The 18509-nt window shown below is 31.1% G+C and overlaps 2 protein-coding genes across 4 annotated transcripts; one reads left to right on the forward strand and one right to left on the reverse strand.

The window, feature by feature from the left end:
* Positions 1-355: 355 nt before the first annotated feature.
* Positions 356-1165, reverse strand: LOC128194315 (uncharacterized). The gene is made up of 2 exons (XM_052869609.1): positions 650-1165; positions 356-543 (listed from the first exon to the last, which is right to left on the reverse strand). Exons 1-2 carry the CDS (start codon positions 939-941, stop codon positions 428-430), a joined length of 408 nt encoding a protein of 135 aa, XP_052725569.1. The 5' UTR covers positions 942-1165; the 3' UTR covers positions 356-427.
* A 4570-nt stretch (positions 1166-5735) lies between these two features.
* Positions 5736-12302, forward strand: LOC108335961 (protein DA1-related 1). 3 transcript variants are annotated; one of them, XM_017572199.2, is made up of 12 exons: positions 5736-6308; positions 7406-7548; positions 7725-7818; positions 8441-8861; positions 9425-9545; positions 9723-9806; positions 10638-10757; positions 10880-11092; positions 11179-11241; positions 11354-11472; positions 11563-11621; positions 11708-12302. In XM_017572199.2, the coding sequence occupies exons 2-12, from the start codon at positions 7441-7443 to the stop codon at positions 12043-12045; spliced, it is 1740 nt and encodes a 579-aa protein (XP_017427688.1). In that variant the 5' UTR covers positions 5736-6308; positions 7406-7440; the 3' UTR covers positions 12046-12302. The 3 variants fall into 3 exon arrangements, with proteins under 3 accessions (XP_017427688.1, XP_017427689.1, XP_017427691.1); XM_017572200.2 differs by having other exon boundaries at positions 7422-7548; XM_017572202.2 differs by having other exon boundaries at positions 5737-6308; positions 7725-7803.
* Positions 12303-18509: the final 6207 nt, after the last annotated feature.

An 18509-nucleotide genomic window follows, 5' to 3' on the forward strand; every position in this document is an offset into this window, starting at 1 on the left:
CTGGCACTTCAGCTCCTTCATTCTAGCATACATCCAGTGCGCACCATTCACATCATGCAACTTAGCTATGCATCCAAAAACACAATTGAAAGTGGACGCATTAGGAGCAACCCCTTTCTTCACCATCAAATTGAGAATCTTCACAGCCTCATCAAGATTCTCATCCCTGCAATGACTCTCAATGATGAAATTGTAGCTAATGGTATCTGCAGGACAACCTAGCCTCTTCATCTGATTGTAAACCTGCAATACCTTCTCAGTCCTCCCAGCCTTCTCATTAAACACCTCTTCAGCCTTGGATATGTTACCAGCACGACACCACCCATAAACCAAACTAGTGTAAACCAAAACATCAGGCTCAAACTTATGATTGAGACTCTCAAAAAACGATTGAGCCTCATTATTAAGTCAGATAAAGACCCTGCATTTACAATGGAAGAAGCAGTCTCTCTTTGAAGGGATTGAAATTTCCTTTCAAGCTCTGACACATAACAAGCTTTCCTCTCTTTGGAGCGCGTCGCGGATTGACGGTTAGCGAGAATCCTGCATCACATGCCCCATCCCCTTCAGTCACAACGCGAGAAAGTGACAATTGAAACCAGGAATTGAAATCGCAATGATATCACAATGTGAAAGAGAGAAAAGGAACCTCTTGGCACGTTTGGGATCAACGGTTCAGAGTTCGACGAGCTTATCGGGGGACAAGGCCTTCTTGGCCTCAATGCCTTCGAGCAGCAAGGAGGAAGAGGTGTCCGCGGAATTACTCCTCTAGTGACCCGAGTATGCGGTCTCGTGCGGCGGAGATTCGGGTTTGGGTCCAGATTGGTTGGGCAGGGTGAGATCTTGGAAATGCGGGGAGAAAGATCGACCTCGAGGTCGAAGTCGTCGGTGATCCGGAAATGCATCTCCGATTGGGTTCGACGGTGGTGAGGGAACGACATCGTTTCGGGGGGAGGGGGTGATAGTGACCGAGTTGTCGGTATGTTCAGATCTTATGGGTATTAACCGGTCACTGGTCTGTTTCCCTTCCCTTTGGGCTCTCACTAGCGCGGTCTCTGCCTACAGGGGGGATTCCAAACATCGTCGTTTAGGCTTCTTTTTCTTCTTAATTGTAATGAATCAGAAAATGCACCCATCATGATCTTCTTTTCATATGTTTATTTCAGCTATTGTCCCGCTGTTAGCATTTCTTCCTCACACCCTCCTCTGGAAGGAGCTCTTCGACCACTTTTCCTCTCTCGAGGAGGACCTACAAATCCGAAGTTCTGAAACGCAAGATGCACACTTACACGTCATCACTCACAAATCAATATACTGACACGTTGTCAATATTTGGTGCCACATCATTAATGCATTAACTCCGTTTGATGATACTTAACGAAATGGACAAATTTGATACACATTTTATTAACTGTGAATATATTTCAACCACTTTTAAAAATGGCAACTGATTTGACATTAGGCAACGAAAGTGGGGGACCAAAGAGGCTATTAAACCTAAGAAATTCACTTTTAGATTAGATGTGTTTTCCTTTTTTAATTTGGTTTGGGTTCAGCGTTAGATTTTTGGGCTCTTGTACCTGGCCTACTTGCTAGACCAATCCTTATTTCTTTAATGAGAGTTACACCTTCCATCACCACACTAGGGATGGCAAAAAAATCTGCACCCGCGGATATCCACGGATAAAATCCACGACAGATAGTTGATACCCGCGGATATTTACTACCCACAACTCGCGGGTAGCGGATATTTTAATACCCGCTTATAAACGGGTCGGGTGTGGGTATTATACTATCCGTACCCGCGGATACCCGCTACCCACAAAAAATAAAAATAAAAATTTAATTTATATTTTATTAAGTTAAATTTAATTAAAATTAACATTAATTTATATTTTACAAGATTAAATTTAATTAAAATTGAATTTAAATTTATATTTAATTTAATTTATATTATATTTTATATATTTTTTGTAATTCTATTTAAATTATTTTAATAATTTATTAAAATATATTTTTTTAAATATTTGCGGGTACCCGCGGATATTCGCGGGTATTAAAATACCCGCGAATATTTTTTAAGCAGGTATCCGTGCGGGTAGCGGGTGGATTTTTTTATTGTCGGGTCGGGTTGCGGGTAGGCACTATCCGTGCCCGACCTGACCCGTTGTCATCCCTACACCACACACTGCTCCATGCATCTTCTCATTATATTTTTGTCTTTTAGTAATTTTTTTTTACCCAACAACGAACCACTTCGTTAATGGTCCCCACAACTATATCAAGGCACCTTCACAACAGTCCACTTCTTCGCTGGAATGAAATTCCTCTGAACAAATTAAAAAGAAAATCATTTTAGTTATAATTACATGTATGTTTTTCGTCCCTTAAGTATTACACGATTTTGGTTTTAGTCCCTACTCAAAACTTTGATGATTTTTAGTCCTCGTAGTTTTGAAACTCTTAGTATTAGTCCTTAAAAATGGATGGCGTTAAGTTTTAGTAGATGTGGCAAACGGCGAGGCCAGGTTTGATGTCAGCTGTCGTGCCACGTTGATTGTTTCATTTTCCAAGTTGAACCTAACTTCGTCCTCTACGGTGACCCAGAAGCTTCCTGTTTCTGCCCCTCGCCCTCCACGCCTTCCTGCTTCTATTGTATTCTTTAATGGCAAACATATGAAGTGATACATGTAACAATTTATACAATGGTTTTTTTTGTCCATGTTTATTATTATGGGATGTAATGAATAATGTACAGGGGAAAGATTCACAGCATTAACTGTTATTTTCAGTTTGTCATACAAATAGTGTTGTCCCTCTCAGTGATGTTTGGGTGCAAGAGTTTACTATGCTGGGACTCTGTCCCTGAATTAACTGACCCTGATCCACTTCCCTTCTCTCTGCCTTCACCCCTTCCTCAATGGCCACAAGGTATGTATGTCCTTAGCATTGACTTTCTCAACAAGCTTTTCTCTTCTTCTTCTGAATTTCATTCATGGGTTTCCTTTTTTCACCCCTCTTTCTAATAGAGTTAATGGGTTTGGAACTTTCTGTTTTAATTGCACCAGAATCTAAACTTCATACATACTGTATCATTTGAAAAACAACTTTTATCTGCTAATTTGCTGAGTTATTTATAAACCACGATTTTAGGAAGGTGCGATTTTTTATTTTTGGAGGAGGGGTGGGGGGGTTCAAAAGGTGCAGAATTTTAGTAAACTACAGAGGCGATTGAATCAAAAGGTGCAGACCCCTTCCTGGCCACGGTGCTGCTGGTGGGCGTGGAGGGTGAGGGGCAGAAACGGGAAGCTTCTGGCTCGCCGTAGAGGACAAAGTTAGGTTCAACTTGGAAAATGAAACAATCAACGTGGCACGACAGCTGACATCAAACCTGGCCTCGCCGTTTGCCACATTTACTAAAACTTAACGCCATCCATTTTTAAGGACTAATACTAAGAGTTTCAAAACTACGAAGACTAAAAACCATCAAAGTTTTGAGTAGGGATTAAAACCAAAATCGTGTGATACTTAAGGGACGAAAAACATATTTAACCCTAATTACATAACAAATTAAAAAAAAGCACTAAATTTAAATACTATATATATATTAATTTAAAATACAATAAATTAATAAAATAAAAACTAAAAAAAAACACTCAGGCCTCAACCGATGTGATATATCTGTTTGGCCTTGAACGAATGTGGATATCTTCTTCCTTTGAAGACACAGAAAATGCAGCCATTAGAAACCAAACAAGATCAAACATGCAGCATACAGAATATATTCGAATGCATTCAAATGCAATAATACTATCAAATTTAATTTGAACCAACCTCTTGTAGACTAAACTACACAGTAGACGCACCACGAATGAAGCACCACCAAAGCATTACGACCACCGCACCACAAACACACAGCCAAGGGACCAAAATGAATAAGAAAAAACTAAAGAAGTGAAAACAGATATGAAGAATGGGTTGGGAAAAACAAACGTGGGAAGAAAGAGAGAAAGTGAGATTGGGGTGGGCAATTGTGAGAATGAAAATGAGAGGTAGAGACTTAGGATTTTCATAAAAAAGTAAAAAAGTAAAAAGATTAAAGTAAAGTTGATAGTTTTATAATTAAAATTCTTTTGGAGTATAGGGAAGCAACACTCTTCTTCATATATATTTATTATTTTCGTGTATTTCTAAAACAATTTTAATAAATATATAAATTAATCACTTAATATTATTTAAATAAAATATTATTATAATTATTTACCTACAAGTAGTTAGTAGGTATTTTTTTTCTAGAATTTGGTATGCATTGGAGACAGTGGATAAACTTTTAACGGTTTGTTAAAGACATTTTTGTCCTTTTATAAATTGAAAAAGTTCATCAAATACAAATATTAAAAAAAAAATCATTCATACTTTTAAATGAATCTATATATCAAAATTTTATTATTAAATGAAATTTAATTATTATAGAAAAATAAAATTGTATATTTTAATATTCCAATTAAAAGCACATTTAGAAATATTTTAAGTAACTTTTATTATTGTTTTCTAACTAAACGAAATAAGCATATATTTTAATATGAGAGGAAGAATGTGTAATTTTAACACCAAACTACCTATATGACATTCCTTATCTTATATGTCTTATTCTCAATAAAGCATACCATATAAAAATCATCAAATATAATATAAAAATTTCACTAAACCATTTATCATTTAACTTTCATAACGACTTAGCACTTCATAATTTTATTATTTTCCTTCACCATCACAACTCACTATTCATATTGCTCTTCGTTCATTTACCTTTAACATGTCCTTTTATTCAGAAAAATTCATTGGACAAATTTTAACAAAAAAAAAATAATAATAACAAATTGCTTTTAGGTTGCTGTTTGCAAGATGAAACTCAACTCAACCAATGAAAATTTAAGATTTATTAAACGAATTATCATTTGTTGTGTGAATTTTAAGATTTATTAAACAATTGTCGACTATTGTGTTAATTTTAAAAATCATATTTTTTCTAGTTGAAATTAGTCGAGCAAAATATAATTTGCTAGACAAATTATACAAATATCAACATATCTATTTTGCTCAAATTAGACCAAAACTTATTATATTTAATATCTAATTAAAATTATAATATTAATATTAATCCAATTTCACAAATAAAAAATATACACATAATTCCATGTTAATTCAATTCACTTCACACATGTATAAGAATTTACCTAAAGCCAACATACATAATGAACATAATCTTATTTCCACATCTACGTCGAGAATCACAATGATTTTTAAATATCCATTTATGAAAATATTTTAAAAAAAATTAAAATCGTTATCACGGGTGTTTTATTTTTCGAAAAATCCACACACACTTTGATTTTACCAGATTTCACTCCAAGTTATATTTAATTTGTATTGAATATGTGATAACTGTGAGAAATAATCGTCACAAAAATACAAAATAATTAATTTTATACGAAATAAACGGAAGAAATGTAACTGTGAGAATGAAAAAATTTAAGAAAAAGTGAAATTAAAGCAGAAGCACGTAACAAAATTGATACGCGGAAACATGAAATCAATAATTGTATCATTGTTTATATGATTCATGATAAATTGTTTTTTTATTTTTCATTTCTCTTACATTATTATGTATAAGAAACAAAAAAAAAAAAAGTTCATCACACGGTTCTATTTTGTATCCATTTTCAATTACGATATTACACTTCATTCTTTTCCTTCTTTCACTGAACAAGAAAAGGTGCAACTTTACTTACTGGGTAACTGACAAAGGAAGAGGACCCACATGCTTTAGTAGACATTGAAATTCAGCTGCCTCTCCTCTCTTCTCCGATTTTCTCCATCTTCAAACCAAACTCGTCTTTTTTCTGTTCCTATTTACCTTAAAAAGATTCCTCTGTTCCTATTTACCTTTTTTCTTATCCTTTTTTGCGTAGAATCTAAGTACCCCTTTTTTTTTCTTTCTTTCTTTTGGTTCCAGGGTATATACACTACTTTACTCTAATCCCTTTGTGATTGTTTTTCGTTACTTATTAAATTATGATTCATCAGAATCCGTTATTACCAAAGATTCTTAATCTCTTCCTGCTCAGTTCACTTCTCACTTCATTCTGCTAACTCACTATTTTTCCTTTTTCTTTCTTGCTTTCGCTGTCTTTAATCGTGGGTGTGGTGCAGTTTTTTTATTTTTCTGAAGTAATTTGACTTGGGTTTGAATTATTCATCAAATGTTCTATTGGGTATTGCGGAAGTGAAGAGATTTCGGCAAACAGGTACGTGTAACTGGAAATTCGAAGATCTTCATGTTTGCTTAGTTTGAGATTTGACGATGCTGGTGTGCGGAAATGAGGCTGTATTCATATCTTATCGTTGGGATTTTACACGAAAGATTAGATATTGAAATTTGCTTTTCATCTTTTTTGCTGTTATCTTTTCTTCATTAAGAGTTTTTTCTTTTGAACTTACACGTATTGCAAGTTTTTTTCTTCTGATAAATCCATATATATATATATATATATATATATATATATATATATATATATATATATATATATATATATATATATATATATATATATATATCAGTTGTGTGATAGTCTTTCTGTCGTTCTCGTTAACTTTTACTTTCCCTGCAAAACACACAATATTGGCATATCTAATGGGAGCGAGAGGTGCGAGGGGGCGAATAAATTGTCACACAATGACATATAGGTGATGGAGATTGTTTTAATTTTAATTTTAAGGTTTAATTATACATAAAAGCATCTTCTTTAGTCTCTACTCTTAACATTTTCAATCCCTTTTAGTCTCTATCTGTATCCTTTTAATCTATTTTACTCCCTATAAGACCACCTGGAATTAAAAAGGGTATATATATGGATTACAAGGAGATGCTTATAGGAACTAGAAAGGAAATTTTTTGTAACTATAGTGATCAAACTAAATTTTAATTATCCATTTCAGTTATATGGTCAAGATTCACTCCTGCAGCCACACACACGAAAGAAAAAATCAATGTTGTTTCGGTTATATCTAATCTTAACTATCCAAGATTGAGATTTTCTCTTCTCAAACTCTGGTCTCGAATTTGATACATTTCCTACATATGTATGTCTTCCCAATCTCTAGTTGTCTGGCTGTTTCTGTCATTGCTATTTACCTTAGTGTCATAACATACTTTTTGCGTTATATATTATAGCTAATGCTGGTTAAAAGCTTCAACATCATGCTACTGAATTTTGAAGTTTGGAATCAAGGCATAACATTTACTTTTTCAAAAGAAGCTTAATAGTCTGTAGACCTTCCTTCTATATATAAATTGTGGAATATATTTTTGTGCCTACTCGATTGACATATTTTTTGACGAAAGGTTTGCCAACCTGAAGGTGAATAATTTTGCATGAAATGGGTTGGTTTAGAAAGTTGCTTAAAGGTTCTGATCATATTTCACGTGGACAATACCAAGGCAAATATGGAGAAGACAGAATTTGGGATACCCATCGTAGTTCAATGGTAATCAAAGCTTTCCTTTCATTAAGAGTTAAAATCACTGTCATAAGTTATAACTTTTCATGTCATTGAGCTAGTATTTTTTGTTTTTTTCACTTTAACAAGGCCTAACTCTGTTCTAGTTCCTCATAGCCTTAAGCTGATAATATGAATTTGTCATAATTGCAAACCGAATGCAGGATGATTTAACAGATATAGAGAAAGAAGACATTGACCGTGCAATTGCACTCTCTCTGTCAGAGGAGGATCATCTTAAAGGTAAAAAAGTTGTTGGTAAGATTTATGCTCTTGCATGTAGGTAGTTTTAGTTAATTTTCGGGTTAGTTGGACTACTTTGGCTCAAATTTAATACTATGATGATTCTACATACTGCATGAGGTACCTAAACTTATCTGAATCTGACCAAAATGCTCACTGGTTTATTACAAGTTCTTAAATACCTGTTGTATTATTTCCTGCATGTTTATGCCTATTTCAGAGTCTTGAATATTGTTTAAGTAAATTCTACTCTGTTGATCAAAGGCTATGATGCTATCTGTTGATTCTTTCATTTACATCCTAATCAAAGGAGAATTATAAGAATCATATTAATAAGTTATTAGAATTAGGTTCTTTTTTTTTTAAAATATAAATATAATATGTATATAATATTGTGTCGATATTTTGATTCTGGTGTTTCTCTTAAGTTGCTACTGAAAAGTTCTTTAATTATATTTCTTATAGTTAAGGGTCCATTGAATAGGTTATAAAAAAATGTGTAAAAAAGAGTGAACTGAAGAAATTCTGTTGTTCCGTATGGTTTATGTGTTCAGATAATGAATGCGTTAATCAATTATTATTTACACACCAAAGCATAACCAAAATGTCTAATGGCTTTTGTTCCATAATATCCCAGAGGATGACTCTCAGTCTGAAGATGATAAACTCTGTAAAATTGACGATGAGGAAGATGAATATCTTGCTAAAATTCAGCAAGAAGATGAATATCTTACTAAAATTCAGCAAGAAGAGGATGAACGTCTTGCTAAAATTCAACAAGAACATGAGCGTCTTGCTAAACTTCAACAAGAAGAAGATGAACGTTTGGCTAAAATTCAACAAGAACATGAGCGTCTTGCTAAACTTCAACAAGATGAGGATGAACGTCTGGCTAAAATTCAACAAGATGAAGTTGAACATCTTGCTAAAGCTCAACTTGAGGAAGACGAGCAACTTGCTCGGGCAATTCAAGAAAGTTTGACCATTGATTCTCCTCCTCGATCAGACAATGATTCTTCATTTCTATCTTATCCTCACCTCTTTCCCCCTGGATACAGGTAATTGTGTGTATAATTTCATCTTTTATCTGTATAACGAATCCTTCCTTGTACGTTTATGGAAATTGCTGATTTTTCTAACATTCCAAGCAGAATATGTTTTGAAACTTCAATTTTAAGTTTTGCTGGTTTGAGTGTTTGGTTATACAATTAACTGATCTGGACTTCATTCAGAGTTATCAATCTTATTTTAAAAGATTCTCATCTGAATCATTGAACTGGGATAAGCACTGGATTGGTATTTTATGAATGATACCTTGGTGTCTGTTAGTTTTCCTGAGTGTTATTAAGTACCTTCTAATTAGATGAAAATGTTAGAAAATGGTAGTGATTAAAATGAACATATTCTATAATGTTATTAGCTTAATCTTGTTTATGGTGATTCATTAGCACTTCCAGTGGAATATCTTGGAGTTTATTCGACACCCAATAAAATTGAAATTCTCTCCTCTATTTCAATATTATGGATCTACATAGTAAAGATTATATTTTCAAGGTTTCATGAATTTTTCTTAACGGTTAAAAATAGAGATCTAATAGGTTTTTGGTAAATCTGCTTTCAGAACCTGTGCTGGGTGCAAGACTGAGATTGGCCATGGAAGATTTTTAAGTTGCATGGGAGGTGTTTGGCATCCAGAATGCTTCTGCTGCCACGCATGTCGTCTGCCAATCACTGATTATGAGGTTAGAGGCTAGAGTGTCCTTTTGGGTTTGCAGCTTGCTTAGCAAAACAATTAGTTGAAACCTCCTTTTGTTTTCAAGAAAAAAGTTGAAAACTACTCTTAGCTTCATAAACGAAGGTCTTTAAATTTCATTTTTGGTCAATCTCCATTTGATTATGCTTAATTTGTTCCTTTACAGTTTTCCATGTCTAGCAATCGCCCTTACCATAAATCATGCTATAGGGAGAAGCATCACCCCAGATGTGATGTTTGCAAGAGCTTTGTAAGTATCTTGACAGTTGTTTTGCACTAACAGTTGTCTATTTGTCAATTGTGTGTGCTTGTTCTATTTCAAATTTTCTATCAATTATGATGAACTTTAGAAATATCTATTCAATGTTTCAAATGTTATTTTACTGTATTAATTTCTTCATTCATGATTTCTAGTGGGAAAGTTAATCTAACGGGAGCTTTGAACTTTAAAGGAATTCTTGGATCAGCTACTTAAGCTAACAAATGTTACTGATAATCATAGTAATTTACTGTCATACTTGAGCTACAAGATCGATCTCATCATCCTGTATAATTGATTGAGATCATCAGGGAAATTTAAAACCAAACCTTAATTTTGTAATCTACATCAAACATTTTTCCTTGTGTGATGATAGAAAAGGTGTAAGTGAAAGTCTGCAATCCCCAGGGGTAAAACTTTGGTGCTACTTTTCCTTTTAAAAAGAAAAAGGCAAAGTCCTTGTTTTGTTTAATACTTTTTTATAACAGTTTTCTGTTTTTTAAAAATTTGTTTGTCCCGTATGCGCATCTCTGTTTTCTGATAGTCTGTCTCTTGAGCAGTTGAAGAAAACAGAAGAGGATGAAGAATATCTCCCTTTCTGTTTCTTTAAACACGTGTTTTGGAATCAATGTTCGGAACTCCATAGGTTTTGGATGAGCAATTTGATTGTTGGGTAGTATGGAATTGTTTAGAGATCAGTTTTTAAAACAATAGGAGTGAGAAGAGAATCAAACAGACCCTAAGTCTTGGCTTTTAAGTTATTTTTTCTAAGTAATATGTATATTGCTGAGTGAACTAAAATGATTGATTCTTTCTTTTCAGATCCCAACTAATTCATCTGGCCTCATTGAGTATAGAGCTCATCCTTTCTGGCTGCAAAAATACTGCCCATCTCATGAGCTTGATGGCACACCTCGTTGCTGTAGCTGTGAAAGAATGGAGGTCAGTAATATTAGCTCCGAAAACATTTCACCCTACAATTTACAATTAGGAGATAACTGATGGATCCGTTCCTTTCCTCCCTCGCCACCGTTCTGTCTTTTTTGTCTTTTCAATCAGTGCAGCCAAGGGATGCAAAATATCTTTTGCTTGATGATGGTCGAAAGCTATGTTTAGAGTGTCTAGACTCATCAATTATGGATACTCATGAATGCCAACCTCTCTACCTTGAAATACAAGAATTTTATGAAGGTCTAAATATGAAATTGGAGCAGCAAATTCCAATGCTCTTGGTTGAGAGACAAGCTCTGAATGAGGCCATGGAGGGAGAAAAGAATGCAAGTCTTCATGTGTTTAACTTTCAATTCATTCATGGAATGTTATTACTATCCGTTCTTCATGTGTTTCTCTCTATTGAATGTAGGGTCATCACCACTTACCTGAAACCAGAGGACTCTGCTTGTCAGAAGAGCAAACTGTCACCACTGTAGGATTTCTCGCTTGCAAATTGAGTCTTCACACATCTAATTCTTCCATTGAAGAAGATCTGTTTATCAAATACTGATTTCATTACTTCAATATATTTCATATAATACTAGATTTCAAGGAGGCCGAGGATCGGAGCCGGCTACCGAGTCACAGACATGATAACTGAACCCTTTAAGCTGATCCGTCGCTGTGAAGTGACAGCCATTCTAGTTTTGTATGGCCTTCCTAGGTATCCTTCGTATGCAATCTGCCTTCAGAATCTACACAGCATTTGTATATGACATTCCCCAGATATAATTCATGAATTTTATTTTTATAGGTTGTTAACAGGATCAATCCTAGCTCACGAGATGATGCATGCATGGCTTAGGCTTAAAGGTATTGAGCCTTTAACATGGAGCAGAAAGTTTATATTTTCTTTTCTCATGATGCCAAGTTGGACAAAGTTTCTGGTTTTTTGACAGGCTATCCTAACCTCAGTCCAGAAGTTGAAGAGGGAATCTGCCAAGTGTTGGCTCATATGTGGTTAGATTCAGAGCTGTATTCGGGATCTGGGAATGGCGGTGCATCATCATCCTCGTCTTCATCTTCATCATCACCTTCCTCCTCTTCTGCATCATCAAAGAAGGGTAAACGTTCGGACTTTGAGAAGAAACTTGGTGAGTTTTTTAAACACCAGATTGAATCAGATACCTCCTCAGCTTATGGAGATGGATTCAGATCGGGTAACAAAGCAATGCTCAAGTATGGGCTCAAAAGCACCCTTGATCATATCCATATGACAGGAAGTTTTCCATACTGAAAATTTTAAACAAGATATAATTTTCTCACCTATATATATTCATCATTACTGCGGCTTCGTCATATAAACCATATAGTTCAAAGATTTCAAGATCATATAGTTTAACACTAAGGAATAAAATTGCTCCTCTTATGTTCAAGTTCCTTAATTTCGTGTCAAATGTGGCACCTCATGTTCTATATGTAAAACTAAACACTGCTTAGGAATTTAGAGGAGCTGAAGCAATGAAAAGAAAATTTGATTATTCCACTGTTGCATGCAAATTTGTCAAATATATTTTTCTTTTGAGAAATTATTCTTGGAACTTTATTGTGGATATTAACACGAATTTTCAAATCTGTTTTGAAATATAATTTTACATTTTAAAAATTAAATTCTGAAAATATTTTTGGATTAGCACTGAAGTTTAGAGCATTATTATAATTACTTTTCAGAAACTAAAGTCTCGGAATTTGTCTTTTCATTGTTGATGTATTTCGTAAGGTATAGACATCTGAAAAATACCCAAAATCATAATGGTATTATATGAGTAATAATAATGAAAGAAGGGAAAGTAGACAGCATAAAATTGTTGAAAAAGGTAACCTACAAAAAAATAAAGAAAATATGAGTGTTATATCGTGACAGAATATTATATTTTTCAACAATGATAAGGTCCTATGTACTTTATATAAAGCTTTTGATAATATTATAATAAGTGTATTTATTATACATAATAATACAATATTCATGTGTGAGGAAATTTTTAATCAAAAAATTAAAAGTGTTTTTTATTTTTAATTTTAAAATCACAAACCAAATACAAAAAAAGTCTTGAAAGATATAATTTTATTCCCATCCTTTGTTTAATAAGTAGAAAGAAAGCGAGTAACATTTTTCCTTTTATGACATCTTGCCTTTCTATAAAAAAAGTGCATGAAATAGCTTGTTATTTATTTTATTATATATATATATAATATAATATAATATGATAAAATAAAATATCAAATATTTATAATACATCAATCTTAATATTTTAAATTTAAATAATAATTAAATATATTTTATCTTTATATAAAAACTAATTTTATTTTTTTAAAATTCATTTAAATAATGATATTAACTAAATATTCTTAACAACCTTATAGTTTCACTCCAAAAGAAAGACAACCAAAACAAGATCAAGATGAATCCAAACTAAACTAAGACACTACTTTTCTTACATTATTTTTTTTAATAAATGTTAAAATTTAATTATTTGTTAGAATCATTATATTGTAAATATATTAAAAATTGCCACGTTAATCATATTACAAGCGAAATTTGTTATTCTTTTGGTGTAAATTGATTTCACATTTCTTATCAGCTGCTTTACATTCTGTTTACTTAGCCTGGCCATATAACGTATAAATTAAATTATTGATTCCAATAATACGCTAGTTTCTTCCTCCACTTCTACATGTTTTCTTCTTGCACTTTCATATAAAATATTTTTCACTTTGTCTTTTTAGATTATATAATTTGAAAGATAAAAATGATTTTAAGATTATACAATAGTAACTTATGAATTATAAAATTTAAACATAAAAAATAATTATCTTTTAAATAGCACGATCTGAAAATCATTTAGTTTCTGAATTATATAATTTGAAAATTATTTGACCTGCATAATCCAAAAATTATTTTTGATTCCTAAAGCATGTAGCCTATGGTTTTTTTAAAGGAGAAAACTAATTTCCGAATTATATATTCTACAATCTAAAAAATAACTTTTTTTAGACGGAGGTGCAGAAAGAAACTTCCAAATAATACCGAAAAAACCATGTAACACATGCACCTCTTCTGTATACACACTATATTTTAGAGAATGAAAAAATTATTTAAAATAAACTTTAATTTATTTTTAATTTAATTATTAAAGTGATGTATAACATAAATTAGTTGAATAAAAATGAAGAATTTTGGGAATAATATCCAATAACAGAGGGATGCACTTAAGGGTCACAAGCGTATTATTCTCCAATAATTGTTCACAGAATGATCTTCAATGCATTCACAAAATTAATGTAATATTAAAGCACAAATGTTAATGCACTATTCAGCTTATCAATGATGCATTTAATACGTAATCAAATCGATCTGGATTCCAGCATTTACATCATCAAAATGTTGGCTAAGATAAAGCCATCTCTATTCATGGTATGAAAAATTCTAACCGTCTCTGCCTAAAACAATTAATTTAATAATTTTACCAAGTTTTAGATAAACATCACAAGATAGTGGAAAATCAACATTAGATTATCACAAAATAACTAACTTTTTAATATGTAGTCAAATTTTGATTCTAGAATGTGTAAGGAGAAGACTTTATTTTTAAGACAAAATATCAATTTTGACGATTTTTATGTTTTGAAAGAAAGCTAGTTTTCAATTTTGACTTTGAAAGGTCCTTCAAATTTGAGAAAAACCTTTTTAGTTTATTAAAATTGAAAAAATCAAATGCTATTTTAAAAATTATATTTTAAAAATTCTGAAAAACTACTTGATTTAAATTGGGCACCATTACTAACTTGTAAAAATGGTCTTTTTTTCATAAAGTCGAAGAAATTGTCTGATGGCTGTGGATTGAAAATTAATCCTGGAAGAAAGAAAAAGAAGAATGGTTGAATAGTGGAATGTGACAGATAGTTGAACATCTATTGCTACAGTTAGTCAAGGATCCTCATAAAACCATTAACTACAAAGAACATTTTCAGATGAGACATCGATTGATAATTAAATTCATGTCATCTTCATTGAATTTCAAAGCAATTGAATTTGACTTAGTGATTATAAGTATTTATTATGAGGACGATTGAAATAGTGTTACAAATGGTAAATGTCTATGATTTTCGAATTTCGAATTATGATGATGATTAATTGGAAAAAAGATATGAATCTCGATTCTTTTATAAGGTATATTTTTAATTATGATTTTATTTTCAAAAAAAACTTATTATTATTGAGATTGACCAGAAGATGTAAAAGCAGAAAAGATGCTCAATTGCAAACCTGCCCATTGAACATGTTCTACCATCCAACCCAAAATAATTTTGACAATTACGTTTAAAAAATATGAGTTAACTATTTACGATAATTTTTAACTATTTATATTTAGTAAATTTAAAAACGTGAAATTATTAAAGTTATTTTAGTAATATATATATTATTTATGATCTTTAATTATTATATGCATTATACAACATTTCAACTTCTTAATTAAAAATATATAAATATAGAAATATAATGTAATTCAAAAGACGAATGTACATACTTTAAAGAGTATTCTTTACAAAACCTCTTGCTTTACTAAATATTATTATTTTTAGAATATTTTTGAATGTTTGTAATTTTCGTAATTTAATGTTATAGAAGTATATTATAATGTTTCTTAATTAATAAACAATCTTAATTAAGTCATTAGGAAAAAATACGGGACGATATGAAACTTAAGAATTCTGTAACTAAAATCCTAGGTGATGATGACTTTAACTGCTGCATAATTTGGTAGCTGATAGATTGATTTTTGTATTCTTTTCTTTTTACTTTTTTTTTTTCTAACTGCAGATAAGCAAGTGAGAAAATTATTTATTGACATAGAAAAAAAATCGAATTATATCTATATTGTTTATTTAAATGGAAAAAATTTACCGTAAGATTGTAAATGTCGTTTTGACATTTAATAATATATAATCTTTATGTTTTATAATTAATGTTTTCATCATCACGAATGACAACGTGGTTCAACACAAAATATAACGTGATTAAATAACATGAAACGAATTTCGGATATAAATAATTATCAGCATATACAGAACGACGCCTATAATTTATTTATTTTTACTTATCAGAAAAATGTTGAATTCAGATACTAAAAAATTTGCAATAATTCCTACGCGGAGTTGAACCAATTAGATTTCCTTGTGTCGTCGGTGCTACCATATTATTCAAACTTCACTAGTTTTTATAAAACATATTGTTATAATTGCCTGTTGATCTTTAATATATATATATATATATATATATATATATATATATATATATAACATTATCAATAATGATATTAGATTCTTAACAATATTTTATATACAACTTATTAGTATTATTTTATTGTACTAATGTTTCCTGCAAAATTGCCTCAGTTATTGTAGAATTCATTCTTTTCCTCTACCACCATGAAACTTTTACTCTTTTTGTTCCTTTTGGTTTGGAAGCATTTACGTTGAAGTTGATGTTTGTCCCCTTTCGTTTTCTATCTTATTATTCGTTTTTAGTCTCTAACTAATTTATTTTTGTGCTCAACTTTACAGGGCCAACCACAATAAGCTTTTTTTTCGCTTCTTATTGACATGCATCGTTATAATGTTCATCCTTTTTTCTTTGTCCATTGTTTCTCCTCCTATTGTTTGTTGCTACGACAACACCTCTATTGTGACTGACCTATATATTCTTAGTTTTAAATTCATAGACTATAATTTTTCTAGAAAAAATGTAATATATTTGAATTCAAAATAATTGTATATTTGTTGTATACAATTTGCATTTATTATTGACTTGAGCTCATTGATTATTGTGGCACATAATTCAACATATTTTAAGAAAATACATTAGTATTTGATAAAGAAAGAACACATATAACCTACATTCAAAATTCAAACCCTGCTATTTTGACTTATATAACAGTGGAATACCAAGACTCGTTCAAATATTTGCATCGGATATAGATTTTTTTAAGACAATAATTATTTACTCCCTAAAATTATATTAATATACTATTTTAGTTTATAAATAAATGCAATAGCAACTTACTTTACCGACGTATATGTCAATTATTTTAACTAATAAATTATAATAATTAGTTAAATTGATATGTGAAATTGATAAATAATAAAATAATTCCTATGATAAAAATCATAAATAAATTTTAGTTTTATTATTGAACGGAGTTGAAAAGACAAATTCAATATTGAATGTCTAAGTGAAAACCTATGGTAAAAGTATATGACAATAGTATTAATAATTTTAATATATAAATTAATCGGTGCGTTATATTTAAAAATAGTGAGTCATCTTTAAAATAATAATAAATGATTATGAAGATCAATGTAATGAATATTTTTGTATAATTTTTTACTAATTTGTTATTCATTTATTGTTATGTTGACGTATTTTATATTTAATAAAAAATGAATACGTGTATTGTGTTAGAATGTTCTCATAACTTTGAATATATCATTGTCATAGATTTAAAATTCTATGAGAACCGGTATATCAGGATTCTGAGCCAGCAGTGAACTCCTGACCCAGTTGAGTGTATTGCTACTCACATCAACCAGCATTAGCAGATTCACTTCAAGCACCTTCAACTTGCCAAATATCTGCAGAATGTTGCTTTTATATGAAGAGGCCCCAACTTCATCAGTGCTAACTGGCTGAAAGCCAAATTCGACAAAATTCACAACCATGCAGACAAAAACATTGGAAAAGATTCTCAGAAAGCATAACGAGAAACGAACAAGAGCAAAAGAAAGCTAGAACATCTCTTTTCAGAATCCAAGAAATTGGCAGCAACGATTCCAAATAACTACCAAAGTTAAACATCAAAGTTGTGATATGAATGAGTTGATACATTTTCCGAAAAAATCATATTTTTAGTCCCTATATCACAAAAAAAATGTAGGGAGTAACACATAGATTTTTTTTGTCTTTATAAATTGTTTTTAGTATTATTTTAAAAAACTTTTTATTTATGAAGAATATATATATAAATTTATATCCATATTTTATTTTATTTAACATATAATAAAAAGAATGATAGATCTGTTTGCATCACAACAGCAAAGGAAAAACAGATGTTAATGGATAACATGCAATCATATCTGCTGCATTTTAAAATTTGTTGACATCTTAAGATGAAGTCATTACCTTAAAAAAGAAGTCATTTGATAACACACCATGCGTGTGTGATGTTTGCATAATCTAAGTGCCACAAAATTAATTCGATTCTGACCCAATTAATGGATAACACTAAAAAAATAAAAGAATACTGCACGAAATTTGTAGTAAGAGTTAAAGAAAGAAAAACAACAACAATTCACATGAAGCAGGAGGGATAATAAAATCCAACGGCGAAATTTCATTTTGTATTTCTTCTACTATTACACGTGCCCATAGATTTGGGTCTGCTACAATTCTGGTGTCTGAACAAATTTCGTTTGGTGGGTTCAGAATAAAAAAGAAACATTAAAAGATATGATCTATTGTATTTTATTATATATATATATATTACGGTAGTTAGTATAATATTGTTAAGATGAATCACGATATTCAAAGTATTGTATTTAGGGACGAAAATTCTTTTAGTCTTTAAGGAAACTTGGTCTAATACATTCAATACTTTTACCATTACTTAAGAATTAAGGTTATAGGTTAGGTTAAATATATAG

Source organism: Vigna angularis, chromosome 10 (assembly GCF_016808095.1).
Source record: "Vigna angularis cultivar LongXiaoDou No.4 chromosome 10, ASM1680809v1, whole genome shotgun sequence".
NCBI lineage: Eukaryota > Viridiplantae > Streptophyta > Magnoliopsida > Fabales > Fabaceae > Vigna > Vigna angularis.

Coding starts and splice junctions, on each gene's coding strand:
- LOC128194315 (XM_052869609.1), bottom strand. CDS start 941: ATGTCGTTCCCTCACCACCGTCGAACCCAATCGGAGATGCATTTCCGG. Junction 544..649: donor GATCCCAAACGTGCCAAGAG/GTTCCTTTTCTC, acceptor CATGTGATGCAG/GATTCTCGCTAACCGTCAAT.
- LOC108335961 (XM_017572199.2), top strand. CDS start 7,441: ATGGGTTGGTTTAGAAAGTTGCTTAAAGGTTCTGATCATATTTCACGT. Junction 10,758..10,879: donor GTAGCTGTGAAAGAATGGAG/GTCAGTAATATT, acceptor CAATCAGTGCAG/CCAAGGGATGCAAAATATCT. Junction 11,473..11,562: donor GTTTTGTATGGCCTTCCTAG/GTATCCTTCGTA, acceptor TTATTTTTATAG/GTTGTTAACAGGATCAATCC.